This window comes from Salmo salar, chromosome ssa01 (assembly GCF_905237065.1).
Source record: "Salmo salar chromosome ssa01, Ssal_v3.1, whole genome shotgun sequence".
Taxonomy (NCBI): domain Eukaryota; kingdom Metazoa; phylum Chordata; class Actinopteri; order Salmoniformes; family Salmonidae; genus Salmo; species Salmo salar.
Window position 1 is genome coordinate 44,747,129 of NC_059442.1, and position 18,006 is coordinate 44,765,134.

The 18,006-nt window shown below is 43.8% G+C and overlaps 1 protein-coding gene across 3 annotated transcripts in view; it reads right to left on the reverse strand.

Annotated features, from left to right (window-relative positions):
* Positions 1-448: 448 nt before the first annotated feature.
* The window catches only part of LOC106603225 (FERM domain-containing protein 6), an 83,378-nt gene continuing 65,820 nt past the window's right edge, over positions 449-18,006 (reverse strand). For all 3 annotated transcript variants that reach the window (XM_045718383.1, XM_014196585.2, XM_014196592.2), the window contains 9 exons: positions 17,165-17,351; positions 15,699-15,854; positions 15,540-15,605; positions 15,355-15,423; positions 8,052-8,226; positions 7,438-7,749; positions 7,068-7,205; positions 5,941-6,032; positions 449-4,022 (listed from right to left, as the gene is read on the reverse strand). In XM_045718383.1, the coding sequence (XP_045574339.1) occupies positions 3,726-4,022; positions 5,941-6,032; positions 7,068-7,205; positions 7,438-7,749; positions 8,052-8,226; positions 15,355-15,423; positions 15,540-15,605; positions 15,699-15,854; positions 17,165-17,351 (1,492 nt within the window). In that variant the 3' untranslated portion in view covers positions 449-3,725. The remainder of the gene's footprint in view (positions 4,023-5,940; positions 6,033-7,067; positions 7,206-7,437; positions 7,750-8,051; positions 8,227-15,354; positions 15,424-15,539; positions 15,606-15,698; positions 15,855-17,164; positions 17,352-18,006) is intronic.

Genomic DNA, 18,006 nt, shown 5'->3' on the forward strand with positions numbered 1-18,006 from the left:
CTTGGCCCGATCTGTGTTTCTAGGCCAAGATGCTTAGCACTGTTGTTCTAGGCCAAGATGCCATGCTCAGTATTCTAGGCCAACGTGTCCAGCTGATGAGACCAGCTGTGAAGAGAAGTGAAAATGTCAGGTCTCTCCACTGTACCACAGCAGAGCTGCTTCTGAAACATTCTAAAGGTTCTAGGTTCTTTTAGAGGGCTCTAGAATGTTCTAGAATAAAGCTCTCTGGAGCAGCAACGAAAAAGCTCAGCTAGAATGTTGATCCACACTAACAAATTATTGCTTAACTGAGGCACACAGTAGTTTTGAATTCCAAGTACATAATGAAGTAGTAATTTGTTTTGTTCATTACTCTAGAGATATTAAACCATGTGAATGAGGTTTGGAATACAACTGTACATGCCTAATGTACTATTACTACACATAAAATGAGGTCACTGAAACGGTCTTCTCAATAAGGTTTACTGACTGGGGTAGAAATGCAAAAGTACTGAATGCAAGACAAATTTGGAAGACAAACGCTAGTTTCAATTTACATTGAGTAGGTACAGTTTGGAGAGTTAATAGTAAGAAACTTTATATTTGTGTAATGTTGGGTTTCACCACCTTGGCTCTTGGCCAATTAACTGAGCAAAGCAAAAAATGAATAGGTATCAACGTTCTTCAACTACTGTAAGTTGAAATTACGACTATTCCTGCGTAAAAAGGGGCCCAATATTGAATATAAGTGAATTTGGTGTCACAGGGTTGGAACACTGTCACATACACTCCTCGGACAGTTTATTAGGTACACCACTGTCAGCGGTGTACATCCAGTCAGCGGAAGTCCTGTGGGCGAAAACAGCTCGTTGATGACGGAGGTCAAAGGAGAATGGCAAGAATCGTGCAAGCTAACAGGCGGGCCACAAACAGATAAATAATGCCGCAGTACAACAGCGGTGTGCAGACCGGCATCTCGGAACGCACACTCGTCGATCCTTGTCACGGATGAGTTGGAACGGGCTGTTTGCAGCATAAATGTACCACCATCCAATCTGCAGCAATGGTGTGATGCCATTGCGAGGACCAACATCCCTGTGGAATGTTTCCGACACCCAAAGTATTTGGGCTGTTCTGGAGGCAAAGGGGGGGGGTCTGACCCGGTATTAGATGGGTGTACCTAATAAATTCTCCTGTGAGTGTACTTTGCTTATAATACTGACACACACCAACTGCACACAAAGAATACCTTTTCAACATATACAACAAATCTCACTGTTCTAAAACACTCCATACAAAAAATATTACACTTTCTACTTCCAATCAGCTAAAATTATAAAATGAAAAGAAACAAATGTAACAAGTTCCAATTTAAAATAATTATCGAGACAAAACAAACAAAAGACAGTTTTAAGGACTAACAAAGACAGCCAAGTGAGAAAAAAAAAGAAAGAAAAAAAAAACATATAGAAAGAACAAAGTCAAAATGTCAGTTTCATAGCTGGCCTAAAACCAACCCAGCTCCATTTTGTGTGTGTGTGTGTGTGTGTGTGTGTGTGTGTGTGTGTGTGTGTGTGTGGATTACATCTAAGCTTTCCTCGGCTCTGTACACAGACAGACAGGTGAGGGCATGTAGAAACTCATCCTGCCCCAAGCATCAGACCTGGCACAGCCAATGATGTAGTCAGGAAGTCTTGAACCAGCCCATGACGTCATCTGGGCTACATTTCACATGACAGGAACCGAACTACCGCAAATTTAAATGAGTCTGACACGTTTAACATAAAGCTAGGCTAGGGATGGTAGATGACATTAGGGTAATCCCCTTCATTGATTATTGGTTAATCTGCTAAAACAGTTTGAATAACGATGTTTAAACTCTGAAGTCAATGATTAAAGGTCCAATGCAGCCATTTTTTTTATCTCAATATCAAATCATTTCTAGGTAACAATTAAGTAGCTTACTGTTTTCAGTAAAAATGGTGAAAAAGAAACAAAAATAGCTTCTTAGCGAATAACAGTAACTTTGCTAAGACTGTCTGGGAGTGTTTTGAGTGGGGAGGGGAAAACTAACTGTTATTGGCAGAGGTTTGGAACTCTTTCTTATTGGTCTATTAACTCATTTACCTGGTGATGTCACCAGGCGGGCTAAAACTCCATCCCAACAAAACAGGCTAAAATATCAGGCATTCTTTTCAAACAGCTTACACTAAAAGGGCATTATCATAATTTTCACAGTATTGTTCAATCATCATAGTGTGGCAATGTATAGAAAAACACAGAAAAATCACGTTTTTTTGACTGCACTGGGCCTTTAAATACCAATGTACTGCTGACCAAGAATAAAGTTACAGATGACGAGCTTAAAATTGACCTTATGACTTAAAACTGATCTCTGTGACTCATATGGGCGTGTTGCGATGCTTAGCGGGAAGCTGTGATTGATTGTCAAGGCATGGTTGTGGTTCAGGACCTGCATAAGTGATGAAGGCACATTGGGTGTGTTCATTATATCAGTCTAGCCACTACACTAGGACACAACTACACAGGGAAACTGTTGACACATTGCACTTCCTTGTAAAGAGAGGAGCGGTGGCGCGTCACTTCTAATCTCGTGACAGACTAGCGCACGCTGGATTTGGTTCTGGGCTCCCAGATTATGTCACATCATAAATACTTCATACTAGAGACAGAGGGATGGAAGGGAGACACATGAGAACAAGGACGTCATTAGCGTTCCTTGTTCTAAAATATTCTGAGACCAATCCAAATTCCCTCCTCTGGATCAACCTCTAGATTCCTGTCATGGATTCAGGAGGCTGTATCATTTCATTGGTTGGTTGGTTGCACACTAAAATAATTATAATATGGACATGAGGACTTGGAGCCATGTGGCTTTTCTTTTCGTGTTTAGTGTAACTTGTCTTTGGTTCACAGCACATCTAGCTTGACTATCAATGAGAGTTCCCTTCTTTCTGTAGGGAAAGGAGAGTGAGATCTAGTCTCCATGGCAGAATATTTTTGATATGTCGGCTGTGTGTGTGTTTGTTTGTTTGCACTGCATTAGTAAAGTCGAAGTAAGCACACGCTGGTGTGTTAACATCAGAACGTTTGTTTTTGTTTTCTGTGAGACTGAAGTATTATTTCTCTTTGCAAGCACAAGATTCAGATCCAGAAAACATCTGGAGAGAGTACATGCTCTGGAAATGCAGACAGTCAGAGGTTGTTTGAATAAAAAAGTGATGGTGAGATATTTCGACATTCCCTTACTTTTCCTTTTACACTCCATTCCCAACCAGCATCGGTCCAATTAAAAGTTGCAGACAGGTTTTCTTGAAACCCAGCAAAGGTTGATCCTTTTTTTTTTTTATTGCCGTTTTGGCAACAAAAAAAATACCTCAAAGGGCTTTCACTGTCAGTTATTTGTCTCTGTAGTGTTTTATGTATGTCGTCGCAGGTGGTTACATGGTTATGTTGACTGGCGGATGTAGTGCTTTTACAGTCCATCTGACTCTTCCCAAGTCTGGTGCTGACAGGTTATAGCTGACAGGTTATGGCTGACACAGGTTATGACTGACACAGGTTAGGGCAACAGATAGACAACCTCTCCAAACCGCCAACCCTCTTCTCTCGTCCCATTCAGTTTCCTGAGGCACCTCAAATTCTGAGATGTGGAGGCAGGGGAGCAGGGGTCACCCTTTCTGCCTCATCCATTCCTCCTCATCCCCGTCTCCCCCGTTCGGCCATCACACCACGAACTCTGGGACCTCTTCGCTGGTCAGGTCCAGGGAAAAGTACTTGCTGGTCCTCTTGATGGGGAAGCAGTCAAGCTGGTCACAGCGGATACCAGCGCACTGCTCGGCCAGGTTGCCCTGGTAACCGCTGCTGTCGCTCAGCTCCTGGGCGCAGCCGAAGGTGTAGCTGTGGGCGGTGTCCTGGCATAGCTCCGCCCAATGGAGACAGCCCTTCTGGTAGAGACGCACGTCATCAAGGGATTGGCTGTGGCGGTCAGTTGACGTCTGAGGCTTCCTGCACACGGAGGTCTGGGGAATGGAACAGAAGCAGAACAATCAGTAAATGTATTAACTTAAACAAATTACGTAAAAACTGCGGTTCTGTTCTGCAGTACCTTTTCCTTTATTCCTTCTAGCAATGATTTTGCAGAGAGCAAGTACAGTTGAAGTCGGAAGTTTACATACACCTTAGCCAAATACATTTAAACTCAGTTTTCCACAATTCCTGACATTTAATCCTAGAAAAAATTCCCTGTTTTAGGTCAGTTAGGATCACCACTTTATTTTAAGAATGTGAAATGTCAGAATAAGAGTAGAGAGAATGATTTATTTCAGCTTTTATTTCTTTCATCACATTCCCAGTGGGTCAGAAGTTTGCATACACTCAATTAGTATTTAGTAGCATTGCCTTTAAATTGTTTAACTTGGGTCAAACGTTTCGGGTAGCCTTCCACAAGCTTCCCACAATAAGTTGGGTGAATTTTGGCCCATTCCTCCTGACAGAGCTGGTGTAACTAAGTCAGGTTTGTAGGCTTCCTTGCTCGCACACACGTTTTCAGTTCTGCCCACAAGTTTTCTATAGGATTGAGGTCAGGGCTTTGTGATGGCCACTCCAATACCTTGACTTAGTTGTCCTTAAGCCATTTTGCCACAACTTTGGAAGTATGCTTGGGGTCATTGTCCATTTGGAAGACCCATTTGTGACCAAGCTTTAACTTCCTGACAGATGTCTTGAGATGTTGCTTCAATATATCCACATAATTTTCCATCCTCATGATGCCATCTATTTTGTGAAGTGCACCAGTCCCTCCTGCAGCAAAGCACCCCCACAATATGATGCTGACACCCCCGTGCTTCACGGTTGGGATGGGGTTCTTCGGCTTGCAAGCCTCCCCCTTTTTCCACCAAACACAATGGTCATTATGGCCAAACAGTTCTATTTTTGTTTCATCAGACCAGAGGATATTTCTCCCAAAAGTATGATCTTTGACCCCATGTGCAGTTGCAAACTGTAGTCTGTTTTTTTTATAGCGGTTTAGGAGCAGTGGCTTCTTCCTTGCTGAGCGGCCTTTCAGGTTTTGTCAATATAGGACTCGTTTTACTGTGGATATAGATACTTTTGTACCGTTTCCTCCAGCATCTTCACAAGCTGTTGTTCTGGGATTGATTTGCACTTTACGCACCAATGTACATTAATCTCTAGGAGACAGAACGCGTCTCCTTCCTGAGCAGTATGACAGCTGCGTGGTCCCATGGTGTTTATACTTCCGTACTATTGTCTGTACAGATGAACGTGGTACCTTCAGGCGTTTGGAAATTGCTCCCAAGGATGAACCAGACTTGTGGAGGTCTACAATTCTTTTCTGAGGTCTTGGCTGATTTCTTTTGATTTTCCCATGATGACAAGCAAAGAGGCACTGAGTTTGAAGGTAGGCCTTGAAATACATCCACAGGTATACCTCTAATTGACTCATATGATGTCAATTAGCCTATCAGAAGCTTCTAAAGCCATGACATCATTTTCTGGAATTTTCCAAGCTGTTTAAAGGCACAGTCAACTTAGTGTATGTAAACTTCTGACCCACTGGAATTGTGATCCAGTGAACTTTCAGTGAAATAATCTGTCTGTAAACAATTGTTGGAAAAATTATTTGTGTCATGCACAAAGTAGATGTCCTAACCAACTTGCCAACACTATAGTTTGTTAACAAAAAATTTGTGGAGTGGTTGAAAAACGAGTATTAATGACTCCAACCTAAGTGTATGTAAACTTCCGACTTCAACTGTATGTTTTCAGGTTTTACTTGATTGTGTAAAGGAATCAGTGATCATGATTGTTTTATCTACTTTAGTTGAATGCACTCATTGTAAGTCGTTCTGGATAAGAGTGTCTGCTAAATAACTAAAACGTAAGTACCAAACAGGAGATGCTGTCATTGTCACTGACCTGAGGGAGAGACACAATGCTCTGGCCTCTCATCTTGACCACGGTCTCAGAGGAACTGGAAGTCGATGAGCTGACGTCCTTCACTATGAGCCCTACGGTACAGACAGAGAGGATGACATTTATTATTACTACTTCTTACTACTATTTCTTACTACTACTACTACTACTACTACTACTACTACTAGTACTACTACTACTACTACTACTACTACTCTTACTACTACTTCTCTACTACTACTACTACTACTTCTTACTACTACTACCACTACTTCACTACTACTACTACTTCACCACTACTACTACCACTCACTACCACTACTTACTACTACCACTTCACTACCACTCACTACTACTCACTACTACTACTACTCACTACTACCACTACTACTACTACTACTTCACTACTACTACTACTTCACCACCACTACTACTACTACCACCACTACTACTACTCACTACCACTACTTCACTACCACTACTACTCACTACTACCACTACTGCTACCACTACTACTACCACTACTACTACTACTACTACTACTACTACTTCTTACTACTACTACTACTTCACTACTACTACTACTACTACTCTTACTACTACTACTACTTCTTACTACTACTACTACTTACTACTACTACTTCTTACTACTACTACTTCTTACTACTACTACTTATTTCTACAACTACTACTTCTTACTACTACTACTACTTCTTACTACAACTACTACTTCTTACTACTACTACTACTTCTTACTACAACTACTACTTCTTACTACAACTACTACTTCTTACTACTACTACTACTTCTTACTACAACTACTTCTTACTACAACTACTACTTCTTACTACTACTACTACTTCTTACTACTACTTCTTACTACAACTACTACTTCTTACTACAACTACTACTTCTTACTACAACTACTACTTCTTACTACAACTACTACTTCTTACTACAACTACTACTTCTTACTACAACTTCTTCTTACTACTACTTCTTCTTACTACTACTTCTACTTCATCCAATGACCGCACAGCCAAATTACAGTTCAACCAGTCTCAACGCACTGAGATAGGAGGCTATCCTAAGACAGGGGGAATGAATACAGTGAGGAAGTGATTGTATACCTGAGTATCCATTGGTCTGGTCAGGGGTCATGGTCAGCATGTCCTCAGTGATGTGGATGCACAGGTCCTGGTTCAACTCTAGGGCCAGCTCATGGAGCTCCTCATAGTCTTTAGGGTCATCCACTAACATCTCAATCTCTGGAGAGACAGACAGACAGATAGACACTACTATTATTCTCTGGAGGGATAGACACCTAGAGGGTCAGTGATGATTACTAGTTGAGCAGGCATGACAAACAGGACAATGCCTTGCCACATTGCACAAGAGCAGAATATACTTTTCTAAGGGGGAGGTAGATTCAGTCTTGCTCTCAGTGTGTGTCTGCATGTGTGTGTGTTCCATATGTAATTGTGAAATAGTTTGCCTTACCATCATCATCCAGCATGCGCTCCTTGCCCCCACTCTCCACCCCCGAGGTGTGTGAGCTCCCATGGCTAGTCGTTGAGGAGCTGCATGTCCTTAGGGCTCGGTGTGGGGCCCCTCCGGGTGCCCGGAAACTGTCTGTCTCGATGCCCGAGGTGTGTGAGCTACCGTGGCTGACGGTAGAGTGGCGAGACAGGTGTTTGAGGTGAGACACAGTGCTGCCAGCACTGCTACCGCTGGCCCGGGAGCGCTTGTCCAGCCCGTCCATATCCAGCTCCAACGCATCGCTGATGTACGACTCACGGTACTGCTTCTTCTCTGGAGAGGAGGGATAGACACACACAGAGGGTTAGATACAGCAGTACCAAAGCTGTTGTTGGTCAGAGAGGCTCAAACATAACACATACACCATTACAATTGGCTAAGTTGAGGTATGCTGAAAGACACAGAGAAGCAGAGAAACAGGATATAAGAGCCAGTCTTCTCTAGTATGGAAGCATGGCCATGTAGGTAGCCAGAATGCTCCAGTATGAAGGATGGCCAGGTAGGTAGGTACTAGGTACAGGTTATGACCAGGTATGACGAGGCAGGTGAGTACCAGGTGTGTCCAGGTAGTTTACCTTCATTTTCCTCCAGCCTGCGGACCTGTTTGAGGACAGGCTGCAGGTTCATGTAGAGGCGATGGCTGTTACTGAGCAGCTGCAGGAGGTGGCGGGAACGCAGGGGACAACCGGTGTAGTAGATCAGCTTACGGGCCGACGGAAGACCATCAGGCAGGATCTCAAACTTCTTCCCCTGAAACAGACAGACAGAGACAGAGAGAAGACTTAGAATCATTATAGGATATCTTGATGCTATATGTCATCCAGATGACGGTTTAACTCTGCAACTGATTGATTGCTTTATTTATTGAAATCAATGATTGATTGATGTTTAACTTTATGATTATAGAATCTTTTTTTAGCCTGAGAAACAACCCTGTCTGATTCCAGTGTGAGTGCTGCATATTTGTTCATTTTCATAGTCTTTGTTCATTTTCTGAATCTTTGTTCATTTGCAGAGGGGATGCATGAGAACATTCAGACACTTTGCCAGAGTGCCAGATACATAGCCCACACGCAAACCACACAATAGGAGGGAGAGCAATGAGAGAATGGTCTATTCTTGAAAATGACTTCTGTTGCACTTCTTTACAACCTAAACACGCTCTGGAGAAGTATTTATAATATAGATAAGAGCGTAGTCTACTGATTGAGGGACACAAACAAAACTGCATTAACATTTCAACATTTTCTTATTTATAACCAGAGAGCAAATTCCAAAGGCAATGTCCCAATGGCACCGTATTCCCTACATAGTGCACTACTACATAGAGCCCTATGGGCCATGGTCAAAAGTAGTGCACTATATAGGGGAACAGGGTGCCCTTTTGGCAAAACCAAAGAGTCAAAGCTTTGAGAAACCCTGACTAAAACAGTGGCCAAATAATTTCTCTAAGGACCTTGGCAGAAGTTTAACACAATAACAGCAGTCTGTAGTGTCAGCAACAGTTGTATTTTCTATACCAACATATAAAATATTTCTGCTGGGGTTTGTACTTTGAAAATACAAGAGGTGGTTTGAAGCAGTGTACGAATGCACAAGAGTTGCATAATTTTTCACTCTAGAATTGAATTTTCCATCTACACTGAGTGTACAAAACATTAGGAACACCTGCTATTTTCATGACATAGACTGACTAGGTGAAAGCTACAATATGGTCCCTTTTTGATGTCACCTATTAAATCTACTTTAATCAATGTAGATGAAGGGGAGAAGGCAGGTTAAATAAGTATTTTTAAGTCTTGAGACAATTGAGACATGGATTGTGTATGTGTGCCATTCAGAGAGTGAATGGGCAAGACAAATATTTTAAGTGCCTTTGAACGAGGTATGGGTGTGCTTTGAGTGTGTCAAAAACTGCCACGCTGCTGGGTTTCTCATGCTCAACAGTTTCCCGTGTGTATCAACAATGGTCCACCACCCAAAGGACATCCAGCCAACAGCAGACCAGTGGTCGAATACGGGTCATTGATGAAAGAGGATAAAGGAGGCTGACACAATTTGTGCAGAGCAACAAACGGGCTACAGTCAGTCAACTGACAGTCCAGTACAACATTGGTGCCCAAAGACCAATAAAAGAATACACAACTCATCGTACCTTGACTCGAATGGGGTTTGGCAGCCGACAACCTTACAGAGTTCCACTTCTTTCAGCATAAAAACAAGAAACTGCGGTTGCAGTGGGCTAAGGAACGAAAACACTGGACACTGGAGAATGTGAAAAACATTGCCTGGTCTGATGAATCCTGGTTCCTGCTGTTTCACACTGTTAGGACGACTAGGGTATGGAGAAAACCACATGAGTACAAGCATCCATCATGCCTCATCTCAACATTACAGGCTGGTGGTGATGGTGTGGGGTGTGTTTTCATTCCATACATCGGGCCCCTTGATAAAAGTGGAGCAACGTTTGCCACAGGATATCTGAACATCATTAACAATCAGGTGCATCCCTTCATGGCAGCAGTGTACCCATCTGCGAATTTAGTTTTTCAGTTGGATAATGCCCCATGCCACAAGGCTAGGATTGTCCAGGAATGGTTCCATGAACATAACAGTGAATTCAGCTTACTGCAGTGGCCTGCCCAGCCACCAGATCTCAATCTAATTGAGTATCTGTGGGATGAGACGGAACAAGCTATTTGGAGATCCACTACCAGCCAACTTGACACAACTGTGGGAAGCATTGGAGTCAACATGGGCCAGCATCCCTGTTGAATGCTTTTGACACCTTGTAGAGTCCATGCCCTGACGAACTGAGGCTGTTCTGAGGGCAACAGGGGGCGCAACTCAATATTAGGAAGGTGTTCCTAATGTTTTGTACACTCAGTGCATGGTGTTCTAGCTACCCATAGAGGAAAAGAAAAAGCACAGTGGTTGCATAATCAAGCATGGAAAAGCTAAATTAGCTCCTACTGGATAGTAAACGGATGATGACAATCCCACATGAATACACTCTGGGGCTGTACAGTTGAAGTCGGAAGTTTACATACACCTTAGCCAAATACATTTAAACTCAGTTTTCCACAATTCCTGACATTTAATACTAGTAAAAATTCCCTGTCTTAGGTCAGTTAGGATCACCACTTCATTTTAAGAATGTGAAATGTCAGAATAATAGTAGAGAGAATTTTTTCTTCCAGCTTTTATTTCTTTCATCACATTCCCAGTGGGTCAGAAGTTTACATACACTCAATTAGTATTTGGTAGCATTGTCTTTAAATTGTTTAACTTGGGTCAAAGGTTTTGGGGAGCCTTCCACAAGCTTCCCACAATAAGTTGGGTGAATTTTGGCCCATTCCTCCTGACATAGCTGGCGTAACTGAGTCAGGTTTGTAGGCCTCCTTGCTCGCAAACGCTTTTTCAGTTCTGCCAACAAATTTGCTATAGGGTTGAGGTCAGGGCTTTGTGATGGCCACTCCAATACCTTGACTTTGTTGTCCTTAAGCCACTTTGCCAGAACTTTGGAAGTATGCTTGGGGTCATTGTCCATTTGGAAGACCCATTTGCGGCCAAGCTTTAACTTCCTGACTGATGTCTTGAGATGTTGCTTCAATATATCCACATAATTTTCCTGCCTCATGATGCCATCTATTTTGTGAAGTGCACCAGTCCCTCCTGCAGCAAAGTACCCCCACAACATGACGCTGCCACCCCCGTGGTTCACGGTTGGGATGGTGTTCTTCGGCTTGCAAGCCTCCCTCTTTTTCCACCCAACATAACGGTGGTCATTATGGCCAAACAGTTCTATTTTTGTTTCATCAGACCAGAGGACATTTCTTCAAAAAGTAAGATCTTTGTCCCCATGTGCAGTTGCAAACCATAGTCTGGCTTTATGGCGGTTTTGGAGCAGTGGCTTCTTCCTTGCTGAGTGGCCTTTCAGGTTATGTCAATATAGGACTCGTTTTACTGTGGATATAGATACTTTTGTACCTGTTTCCTCCAGCATCTTCACAAGGTCCTTTGCTGTTGTTCTGGGATTGATTCACACTTTTCGCACCAACGTACGTTCATCTCTAGGAGACAGAACACGTCTCCTTCCTGAGCGGTATGACGGCTGCGTGGTCCCATGGTGTTTATACTTGCGTACTATTGTTTGTACAGATGAACGTGGAACCTTCAGGCGTTTGGAAATTGCTCCCAAGGATGAACCAGACTTGTGGAGGTCTACAATATTTTTTCTGAGGTATTGGCTGATTTATTTTGATTTTCCCATGATGTCATGCAAAGAGGCACTGAGTTTGAAGGTAGGCCTTGAAATACATCCACAGGTACAACTCCAATTGACTCAAATGATGTCAAGTAGCCTATCAGAAGCTTCTAAAGCCATGACATCATTTTCTGGAATATTCCAAGCTGTTTAAAGGCACAGTCAACTTAGTGTATGTTAACTTCTGACCCACTGGAATTGTGATTCAGTGAATTATAAGTGAAATAATCTGTCTTTAAACAATTGTTGGAAAAATGACTTGTGTCATTCACAAAGTAGATGTCCTAACCGACTTGCCAAAACTATAGTTTGTTAACAAGACATTTGTGGAGTGGTTGAAAAATAAGTTTTAATGACTCCAACCTAAGTGTATATAAACTTCCGACTTCAACTGTAGGTAGTTGGATGGGCTATTTACAGATGGGCTATGTACAGCTGCAGCGATCGGTAAGCTGTTCAGATAGCTGATGCATAAAGTTAGTGAGGGAGATATATAAGTCTCCAAATTCAGCGATTTTTGCAATTTGTTCCAGTCATTGGCAGCAGAGAACTGGAAGAAAAGGCGGCCAAAGGAGGTGTTGGCTTTGGGGATGACCAGTGTGATATACCTGCTGGAGCGTGTGCTACGGGTGGGTGTTGTTATGGTGACCAGTGAGCTGAGATAAGGCGGAGCTTTACCTAGCAAAGACTTATAGATGACCTGGAGCCAGTGGGTCTGGCGACGAATATGTAGCGAGGGCCAGCCAACGAGAGCATACAGGTCGCAGTGGTGGGTTGTATATGGGGCTTTGGTGGCAAAACGGATAGCACTGTGATAGACTGCGTCCAGTTTGCTGAGTAGAGTGTTGGAGGCTATTTTGTAAATGACATCGCCGAAGTCGAACATTGGTAGGATAGTCAGTTTTACGAGGGTATGTTTGGCAGCATGAGTGAAGGAGGCTTTGTTGCGAAATAGGAAGCCGATTCTAGATTTAATATTGGATTGGAGATGCTTAATATGAGTCTGTAAGGAGAGTTTACAGTCTAGCCAGACACCTAGGTGTTTGTAGTTGTCCACATATTCTAAGTCAGAACCGTCCAGAATAGTGATGCTAGTCGGGCGAGCGGGTGCGGGCAGCGATCGGTTGAAAAGCATGCATTTAGTTTTACTAGCATTTAAGAGCAGTTGGAGGCCACGGAAGGAGTGTTGTATGGCACTGAAGCTTGTTTGGAGGTTTGATAACACAGTGTCCAAAGAAGGGCCAGATGTTTACAGAATGGTGTCGTCTGCGTAGAGGTGGATCAAGGAATCACTCGCAGCAAGAGCGACATCATTGATATATACAGAGAAAAGAGTCGGCCCGAGAATTGAACCCTGTGGTACCCCCATTGATCTATCATTCTGACCAGCTCATTTGAGATAAATAACTATAATAGATCCCTGGTCCAAACCAAAGCCACACAAATAGTGGAGCAGTGTCAGATATCAGTTTATTAAAAGGTTAGCCTGGCACTCCTTAAGTGTCTCTCTCTCATTCTGTCCATCTGCACGATCAGGACCATTTGACCTCTCAAGAGTGTGACAGTTGTTAGAAGAAATGTCTTCCTCTCCCCTTTCTGGACCTCCCAGTCTGAGCCCACACACAGTGGAGTAGGCGATACCCTGCTAATGACTGTAGAGCCATACCGCCGAGGCTCTGCCCTAGCCTGCACCCAACCCTGGGGTCTCCAGAGATCAGACCTGGGGCCAGGCCCAGAAACCTCCTCTGTCCATCAGATTCACACCCCCAACATTAGTGGATGTCCAGGAGGAGCCAAATTCCCCCCTGCCAATGGAACACGCCTTGGCCCCCCTTAACCATCAAAACTCAGACCTTGCCAATAAAACAAAGCTTATCCACCCGCTAACCATGACAACATCTGGTGGTATTTATTGACACGTCCCTCCATCCATCCATCCCTCCCTCCCGCCCTCCCTCCCTCCCTCCCTCCCTCCCTCCCGCCCACAGCAGCGCCGGGCCGGAATGACGTGCTCAGGGTGGAGCAGCAGTGGAGTGAGAGAGAGAGTCTGTTATTCAGAAGAAGGGTGTGACTGACGGTCCCCGCTGTAAGAGGCCCCTCTAGTCCCTATACAAACCACATCCACCACTACTCCATGCTTTCGTCAGTCTTACTATATGAATAGAAAGGCTATACAGGGAGATAGACAGAACAAAACAGGATCTCTTATCGGAAGTGGCAAAGCATTGCGGTGGCATTGATGACTGTACCACTAGATGAAATGATAGGGTATACTTCGCCATTACACAAAGCTATACTAGAGGAACCAATTCACTGAGACATCCTGACATTTACGGTGTGATAGTTGTAAGAAGGGAGCTGTTACATTTTGGACACACCGCATCAACGAACAGTTCAAATATTTTTTTTTTAAATGCATGAAATGTATGCATTCACTACTGTAAGTCGCTCTGGATAAGAGCGCCTGCAAAATGCTAAAATGTAAATGTAATAACAATTTGGTGGGTGGGTATATTTGTCTTATTTCACACATGTACAAGTGTGTATTGGGAATGTGTTTTTTTGCATATCCCAATTCCCCCTGAGACACCCTCAGTGGCTGCGGTCAAGGCCAGGGTCTGCCATTATCAACGGCGATCCTGGAGTAATTAGGGTTAGGTGCCTTGCTCAAGTGCACTTTAACAAACTTTTCACCTTGTCGGCTGGGGGATTCAAACTAGCAACCTTTCAATAACCGGCCCAACGCTCTAACCGCTATGCTACTTGTCGCCCCGGTAAAAGCAGCGGCTTGGTGTCAATGAGCGGTGGCTGTTTGCGCCGATTCAACATGTAGAATAGCTGAAACATGTTGGCCAATATTCTGATCAGAGGCACTCTGTTGCACTCGGCCAGTTCCTCATTGTGGTGTGTGTTCTGCTTAAGACTGAAAAATGGAGACATGGTAAGCTGCTCTCTCTGATAACAGAGACCCTAGGGTAAGAAGACTAACCAGCTTTCGTCAAGGAAAAATACACACACATAAATCTGGTCTGTTAAGAATTAAATGGAGAAAAGAGAGAAGACTAAACGAGACAGAAAAAGGAATTGAGATAATGCTACTGATTTTGTGTGTGTGTGTTTCCTGGCCAAGGGGAGAGTCTTCCTAAAGCCCTGATTAGTTCCAGGGGGCCATGGTAGCATGCCGAATGGCACCATATACCCTTTGTAGTGCACTACTTTTGACCAGGGCCCATAGGGGACGCATTCCTAGCTGTAGCTGTAGCAGGGGTAAGAAGACCCAACAGTAATACGGACAAGAGGAGATCTGCGTCACTATTTCCACAATTGTAGTCTGCGTAAGAGCTGAACTAACCACCGCCATAAGCCAGGACTGGCTCCAAGCTCCAAAGACGTCACCAGAGGGATTCCCCTGAGCCTTCTAAGTGCCAAAGGACATCCAACTTCTGACATTTCTGAACAAGGGAAACAGGGAATGAGAAGATGTTCTACTCATAGAAAAATGATTAGAACACTATGTATCAGTGTTGTAGGACTTGAACTCGAATCTGACTCAAGTCACAATTTTCATGACTCATATATTCAGTATGTATTGTCTCTATGGCTCTACTCACCACAAATACCAGTTTGCCCACGTTGCTCCAGGGAAAATCATACAGGAGCTGTCTCACTGTCCCCATGTTCTAAAAGAAACACAGAAACATAGAGTACGTGATAATAATCATCATCTAAACCATATACATGAACTGTGTATTCCAAGACACAAGCCATCACAACCACTTCCTTCTTACTCTCGTACCTGGAATATTTGGATTCCACGCAGGGTCAGTCCTAAGGTAAGAGAAGCCTCCACTTCCTTTTTGTCCTGTGGAAGAGATAGATGTTTCTTGGTAAGTTTATTGTGTTTGTGTGTGTGTGTGTGTGTGTGTGTGTGTGTGTGTCCAGGTTGACTGCTGACCTTATAGAGTCTGTAGTAGTGGACTGTGACATCATCCAGAAGGGAACACTCCTTGATGTATTTGAGATAAGCCTCGGAGGCGGTGAGGGCAAACTGGTCTTTGTGCATGTTGGGGATGTGTCTCAGGATGTAGTCCCGGCCTCGCTTGGCTATCACCTGGAAGAGAGTGACAGAGACAAAGGCTGAAAATAAATTCTCTCTTAAAAGCATCTCGGTGGAGTGTGATTACTGGCTAATGGCTCTAATTTCAGCTCAATGACAGAAGGCAGGAAGGAAGGCTTGCCAGTGGGGTTAATGGAGGTAGATGAAGCCACCCGCCCAGGGGAGGACAGATGTCTCACATACTGAGATGGCATCCCAAAAGGGATCATCCAGCTGGGCACTAAAGGCATCGTCCACCCTATTCCCTATATAGTGCACCACTTTTGACCCAAGCCCCATCGTCAAAATTGTGCACTATATAAGGAATGGGGTGCAATTAGGGAGGGGCCCCCAATCCCACTGGAATCTAGAAAACGGTCAGTGTCAGGTCTGGATTTGGGGTGCTTCTCCTGAACCAGTCACTCACTCAGAACCAGTTAGAGAACATCCTAAGAGGAGGTATTTATGTAGCATTCGTGATCGTACAACCATTTCCGTCCCTGTGGCTTCAAAATGGAGATTGGATGGCAACAGGCTAATCACAGGACGTGGTTGGTAAACAGAGGGGTGGACAACCGTTGTGTATGGGAGGGGGGTCAAGTCGAGTAGGGGAGTAGCCGGATCGCATTCAGGTCCTTTCTCAAAAGAGTCAATCGTGCTGCGTGCCACTTCCAGGGACCAAAATAAAACTAGTGTTCTAGATCCAGCTATCCCAGCATGCTCCAATGAGGGAGCGTCTCAAAGTGTTGGAGCACAGTGATTAATAAAACAGGCTATAGACCTAGATTTGGGCTGTGTGTTAGACTGCACTCAGTTGGTCCCAATGCGTGCTGTACCCCTTCCTCTTGGCCCTAACCCTTCCATGTTTGCAGATCTGTAGCAATATGTTGGATACTTCACCACTACTCTGATTATACCTATCCAGCCAAGGGAAGGGGAAGGGGAAGGGGGAGAGAGTGAATTGGGATGGGCTGAATACTGCCTGGGAAACCACCTGGTACCAGTTAGGTTAGAACATTGGTACTCAAACTTTTTCAGCGGGGGCCCCATTGTTTCCCGTATAATTTATTGCGACCCCACCGCACCCCAAATCTAATGACACAACCTTAAATTCGGCACATTTCGATTTTTACATCAACAAATAACCTTCAATTCTTTGCATTTTCATCTCATCAAAATAAAAATAAACCAATAAACACATTTGATCAATAAAATTGAATTGTTCTAATTATCTTTCATTTTATTTTGCCGACAACACTGCAGTTCCCTCAGGGTCGTGACCCCGACTATGAATACCACTGGGTTAAAAGGTTAGATCTACTCACCCATGGGGGGAAGTAGGCCTCAGGTTCAAAGTACTTCCCAAAGTGCTTGTTGCGTTTGAAGTTGCCCATATCGGCTTGGAGGGCGAAGGCTGCCAGCAGAAAGTAAGCCTCCTCTCTCTGGATACACTGAGACAGCAACACCTGTTTCCTCAGGTGCCAGTAGTAGTAGTATCTGGCCGAGCGGTCACTATGGAGGAGAGAGGAGAATAACCTTTAGACACATATAGCTATGTAGTAGTAGATCTACATATAGTAGTAGTACGAGGTGCCAGTAGTAGTACCTGGTAAACCTGGGACGATAAACCGAACATTATCGACACCGACTATACCGATCACTTATCACAGGCATTTTGCTGATATACTAGAGAAAGGTAAAGTTTGAAACAAGATAAATGAGCTAATATGGATGAAGGGACAATTGATGGCTACAACCATCTAACTAGTAGTAGTAGTAGTAGTAGTTTAAAGGATCATAAAATTTAAATAAAGTAAAACTGTGGTGCACATTCATGTTATAAACGTATTGTTCTATTTATTGTTATTGCATCAACTCAGGCAATTTATTGCAATGTGGATTTTCATCCATATTGCCCAGCTCTAGTACCTAGCAGAGGCTCTAGTACCTAGCAGATGCTCTAGTACCTCGCAGAGGCTCTAGTACCTCGCAGAGGCTCTAGTACCTCGCAGAGGCTCTAGTACCTCGCAGAGGCTCTAGTACCTCGCAGAGGCTTTAGACCTAGCAGAGCCCCCGCAGAGGCTCTAGTACCTAGCAGAGGCTCTAGTACCTAGCAGAGGCTCTAGTACCTCGCAGAGGCTCTAGTACCTCGCAGAGGCTCTAGTAC